The sequence below is a fragment of the Schistocerca piceifrons genome, chromosome 11, assembly GCF_021461385.2.
Source record: "Schistocerca piceifrons isolate TAMUIC-IGC-003096 chromosome 11, iqSchPice1.1, whole genome shotgun sequence".
NCBI lineage: Eukaryota > Metazoa > Arthropoda > Insecta > Orthoptera > Acrididae > Schistocerca > Schistocerca piceifrons.
Genome location: NC_060148.1, coordinates 67739684 through 67745683, shown reverse-complemented (window position 1 = coordinate 67745683; position 6000 = coordinate 67739684). Strand labels below are relative to the sequence as shown.

At 38.4% G+C, this 6000-nt stretch overlaps 1 protein-coding gene across 2 annotated transcripts in view; it reads right to left on the bottom strand.

The window, feature by feature from the left end:
* Window positions 1-4270: 4270 nt before the first annotated feature.
* LOC124720005 (L-galactose dehydrogenase-like) overlaps window positions 4271-6000 on the bottom strand; it is a 64966-nt gene continuing 63236 nt past the window's right edge. For both annotated transcript variants that reach the window (XM_047245242.1, XM_047245241.1), the window contains exon 8: window positions 4271-4525. In XM_047245242.1, coding sequence (XP_047101198.1) covers window positions 4438-4525 — 88 coding nt within the window. In that variant the 3' untranslated portion in view covers window positions 4271-4437. The remainder of the gene's footprint in view (window positions 4526-6000) is intronic.

Here is a 6000-nt window from a genome sequence, read left to right as displayed (position 1 = left end):
TGCAAGGTAAGTGGGTGTTTTTGAATCCCACTGGACAAACAAATAGAGAGATTGAGCATGCCACTGTGGCACATGCAACAGTGCCATTTCTGGACGGAGCCGTGGCAGGTTCTTAGAATGCTGCAGCATCTTTTGTAAACACTGATGTGGAATGCAGCGTTTTTCTTTTAAGCACAATCAGTGTAATGCTTTGATGTAAACATTTAAGTTTTATGTGGAGGCTTGGTTGAAACACATGAACTCTCATAATGAGGAATGGGATCTGTTAATGATTATATTTATGAAAAACTATCTAAAGTAAACATTGTAACTAATGATTTCTTGTCTTGCTTCTTATCCTTTTACTCATTTTTTTTATACCTTTAACTATGTTACTTACATTTTCTTGTACAGTACTGACATGAAATTTTCATTTCAAATGAAATGGTTTTTTGAAAAGGGTAAATTTTGTTGTTTAAAACGTTATGGAACAATATGATGATTTGAGTTATAATGAAACAGTGTTGTGCATTATGTGCCCACACTTAATTATGATAATTAATTAGAAGCTTGATGAGTGATTAAAAATTTATGTAGAAGAAACTCAATGCTTCCTGGCAGATTAAAACTGTGTGCCGGACCGAGACTCGAACTTGGGACCTTTGCCTATCGCGGGCAAGGTAGGAGACTAGATACTGGCAGAAGTAAAGCTGTGAGGGCGGGTCATGAGTCATGCTTGGGTAGTTCAGTTGGTAGAGCACTTGTCCACGAAAGGCAAAGGTCCCGAGTTCGAGTCTCGGTCTGGCACACAGTTTTAATCTGCCAGGAAGTTTCATATCAGCGCACACTCCGCTGCAGAGTGAAAGTCTCATTCTGGAAACTAAATGCATTCACACATCTGCATTTCCTTTTGTACGAGGGTAATCCCAAAAGTAAGGTCTCCCATTTTTTTATAAGTACATAGACCTGCTTATTTCTACAACGGTTTACATCAGTTCACAGCTTGAACATTTAGCTATTTTTCGACATAATCACCAATTCTGTCAATGCATTTTTGTAGACGCTTTGGCAGTTTTTGTATGCCCATGTCATACCAGCTCGCCGGCATGCTGTTCAGAAAGTTATGAACCTCTTCTTTCACCTCATCGTCGGAGCTGAATCGCTGTGACCACAATTTACGCTGACAGGTACTGTGGGACTCTGAAAAAACTCAAACGGGCAATTCAGAACCGGAGAAGAGGAATGTTGAGCAAGGGCGTACACATTCTCCATGACAACACTCGCCCACACAAGATAGCGCCAGATAATAGGCGTCACTGCGCTTGCGCAGTTACGATGGCGCAGGAAGCCCATATGTTCGTATGTGTAAAACATTAAAAGATTATACATTATGTCATAAAAGAAACAAGGCATCAGAGCATACTTCAAGAGCAACGGAATTCCGTGAACCATACTAAAATGCATAATTTGGCTTAAAGTGCACATTCGTATGTCCAGATTCGGATGTAAATTTTCTTGGAGTACCAGTACTTTATTATTTCATGTTTGGTTCTTTATTATGTCATAATGCCATACATGCACTTGAAATACAGCGAACAGTTGAAACTATCCAATATTGTGAAATTAAACATTTTGTTTCAAATAAATTTACTGCCTCAGCAGAAAAGATCAATAAAAGCTAAATCTCTTAAGTAAACTGACAAAAATAACTTCATTGTTCTGCAAGGTGATTAATGCTTAACTGTCAGAAAGGTGGAAATACAATCTGAAAATAATAACATAGTTTAGCCTTCCGCAATTATGTGAACGTATTTTAATTCATTTGATAGTTTCCGGCTGCAAAAATCTGTTTTGTCATCATTTAACATGAGAGCAATAAACGAAGAGGAAACAACAAAATCACTGAACATAAACACAGGTCATGTGGAGACGACCCACCTCCCTACCACAACTCAGACTGCACTGTTAATCAGCCCCGGATTTACTATATTTCCAAACTGGGGCTATATTAGGTAGTGGCGCCCAGCCACACTTCTGTAGCCATACTACTCACAAGCGACTCAACTGCGCATGCGCAAGAGCTCACCCGCAACTGCTCATATGAATCTAATTCAAACAGTTGTCACATCTCACTCGTCGGAGACAATTTGTTGTTATGAAGCATTGCATAGTCTTCCTAAAGCCTTTGACACACTTTGCTGCTGGCAGACGCTTGTATGAGCACTGTGTTTTGTTGTTCTATACGGCGCATTTCCTTTGCAACTTAAGTTTTATTTTCGTTTTCTTTTTTCTCTCGTTCATGTTTTGTTGCTGCAGTAGTGGGATACAGTAATATCCTTTGTTACAGTATTGGTTCTTACCAGTAAAAATCACAAAAATTTAACTGAAAACTAAAAAAGTTGCAGAAGTTACCACGATGATACATTTGCCTCAGTAGTAAGCACTCTGGATATGCTATCTACAAATAGTCTGATGCTCAATCAGTACAACTGCTCAGAATTCTTACTGAGCCAATGAATGGTTAATAAAATTTTCAATGATCAAGCAACTTATAAGATCAATTAAAACTGTCCCCTAAATAGAATGGAATGAGACAAAATTAAACAGGACACAACAGAACGTCAGCGTCAAGTATTGCTGAGAAGAAAGTGTTGACATTGGAAAGGAACACTGGCACTGCTTGGTAACATTGCAAAATTAACCTAATCTCACCACACTCACTCATATTTCTGTAGTGGATTTTGTGCCTTCTTAAACTGTATTGATTGATACGAAATGTATTCCCAGTTGTGAATGCAAACAACTATCAACTGTGTGCAGGAATGATGACAATGAAAATTTGTAACAGACTGGAACTCAAATGCGGATTTCCCATTTTATGCGAGCAGTCACCTTAATTGCTTTTGCTATCCACAGATGACTCACCGTCAGACCCAGACTTCCATATGTCGTCATTCCTGCATCACAACCTGTACTTGAACCCACATTATGTAATTTCTGTACAGGGAAGGACATTTTAATTGAAAGTTGCTACCACTGATTAATTTGTTTTGTGAGAGACTGTGAAGGTTACAGGAAGACTCTTAAAACTTTTCCCAACAAGTTTGAAAGCAAAACATATTGAAGTTTTATAACACCTAGACAAATTAAATGCTTACATTGTGCTTTGATAAAAACTTGAATAGGTTAAACAATTTTCATTATAAATAACATTCTTCAGTGGTGAAAGTCAGTCAGGAGAACAACACACTTTTCATGACATTATTTTACACCTGGGAAGGAGTCGGAGATGCAGGGGTGGGGAGGTGGGGGGGGGGGAGAGGAGAAGAGAGGGGGGGGGGGGGGGGTGGAGGATGTCGGGAGAGGGTAAAGTGAAACATGACATGTAAACGGGGTATGATACATAGAAATGTTTGGATGACTCTTTCCCTATCCCCCCCCAACTGTGTGGGGGTTTTACCATACCTTCATCATGAACGTTCATCATGAATTTTACTTTCAGTACTAATGAACTTTCTCATTGCTAGTGTCTAAGTTCTGATCCAGTATTCTGACATTTTGTATGTGGGATGGCGTCTGATAAGTACAAGGGTAGATGTGATATCCCCACAACCTGTATGGAGGTGAAACAGCTAAAATAATTCACTGTAAGATATTCTACGACATTTGGACAAGTTCGGTTCCTGGATTGCTAGCAGTCTGGTACCAGATATGTGAAAATTAGTTTTGCCAATATTTTGTTCGATAAAATGAAAAAGGACACTTCTGTCGCTTGGCAGATGCTGATACAAAGTCAATATAAGTAGAGAGATCTGTATTCTAAATAATCTTGTTATTTACTAGGATATATCCATAATAATCTAGATGCAGTGCAATGAGCATTTACAATTTCAGAAGAGTCACCTTTGTGGCAAAAGCGTTATGTCCTCTTTAAAGAGGGCAGCATGAGGGAGTCAACTGAACCTCCTTACACTAGATGTCACCTTTATCTCTCGATGTAATGATGATGTGCTGTATGACATCATATACGCAGAAGTGCACGGAACACTGACAATATTTCTTTTGTGCCTGCATAATTGTTTCAGATGTAAGTTATGGTGACACCGATTTATAGCATACCCCGAGGCCCAGATTGTGCGGGAAGGTGGCAGTTGAGTTATGTTGTTAGCAAAATGTTATACAAGGCTTCAGTTAATCTGTATGACACATAACTCAATTGTGACACCAACATAACCAGGCACCAACAATCTTTGGATCAGGTATCAAGAATTATAAATACAGTAAAACAATATAATATAATATTTATTTATTTATTTATTATGAAAATTAATAGACAGTTTTATTCTATATGAATTTTGTAATTGACATTTGAATTCATGTACACACCTGAGTGAAAACGAATTACAGAATGAGTGAATATTAATTTCAAAGGAAAGGGGGAAGTAAATAAAACACAGGTCAGAGCATCCCCAACTTGCGCCATTCCTCCTTCAGCTTCGGCAGCTGCAGGCCTTCCCAGTGGCGCACCGGCATCTTGGCGAAGAACCTGCGGAAGAAGAGGCCAATGACTTCACTTAACATTCCATCAATGACAAAGTGGCTTGTGAGAGATAGTGCACTCTGATAGAGTGCAGGTGCATATCTGCTGGGGCCTTTTTCAGGGTACCATCCAAGCGTTTACCTTGACCATGGTGTATACGCAGACAACAAAGTTCCTGGATTTTTCCCAGATTTACTAGTTAAAAATACATTTTTTCTCATGCAAAAATACACTTTTCCGCTGGTGCAAAAACACTTTTACTCGGGTAAAAGTAAATTTTTATTTTTCCCTATTAAGTGACATACTTTCTCTTGGAGCTGTAAAACTTATCAAGCCCTTGAATGTTGAAGGTTTTATATGCCAGTACAGAATTTTCCAGTACTTTGGGAAAAGAAATCCAGCAAAAAACAACACGTTTTGGAAAGATATTTCATATGTGGCAACATTTACACTGCATATTTTTGTATTACAAAAGTATTAACACACATTCCACCAAACACAGCATGGTAGCTTCAAAGTAGAGTAATCAAGGTTAAGATGCCAATCATATAGCTCATGTCACATGATATCGCCAGCCAATAACAGCAGATATTCAGAGCACAAGATAAGTTACCGTATTTACTCGAATCTAAGCCGCACTTTTTTTCCGGTTTTTGTAATCCTAAAAAACGCCTGCGGCTTAGAATCGAGTGCAAAGCAAACTGAAGTTCTGAAAAATGTTGGTAGGTGCCGCCACAACTAACTTCTGCCGTCGAATATATGTAGCGCTACACAGGCATGCTTTGTAGGCACAAAGATAAATAGTTGCGCCAAAACCTCTGCGTCAGTAAATAAATTAAAAAAAAAAAGGTGGAAGACGAGCTTTTTTTTTTTCTCCGCCCCGAGTTTCGACCACTGCATTTTCATACATTATCCAACGAAGTACATACAAATTCCGTATTGTTCATCTTCGAATGTAGCAGAATTTCAATGTACTACGAAAATCCGACTGGCAAGACTGTTTGGTATGTTTGTCAATATGGCCAACTCTACATTCCGAATTTTTTCCTACCTTTGAGAAGAGATGGTTGCTAATGGGAACCTGATGAAATGTGAATCACATGCAGTATTCTCTTCACCATACGAATATTACGAATATACACATTTTGCCATGTATTCTTTCGTGTTTGCTGCTATCTCATTTAAATGCTGTCTGCCTAATTAACTATGAAACTAGAGTGAATCAACAGCAAACGCGGAAGAATATACATATCGTGTCATGTTTATATTCGTATTATTCTTATGCCTAATAGTGATACAGTCAGAAATGAAGCAAGGCAACTGACTAGATTTTTAAATTTAAGATGACTAATTTCTGTGCAGAATTTGATGTACTAAAGAAGCGGCCGCAAAGATTTTCAAACGGAGAAAAATTTTCGCCTAACTCTCGTTCAGAACATGTTCTATCATACACAGTGTATTATTTGGTTCTTGTTGATCAT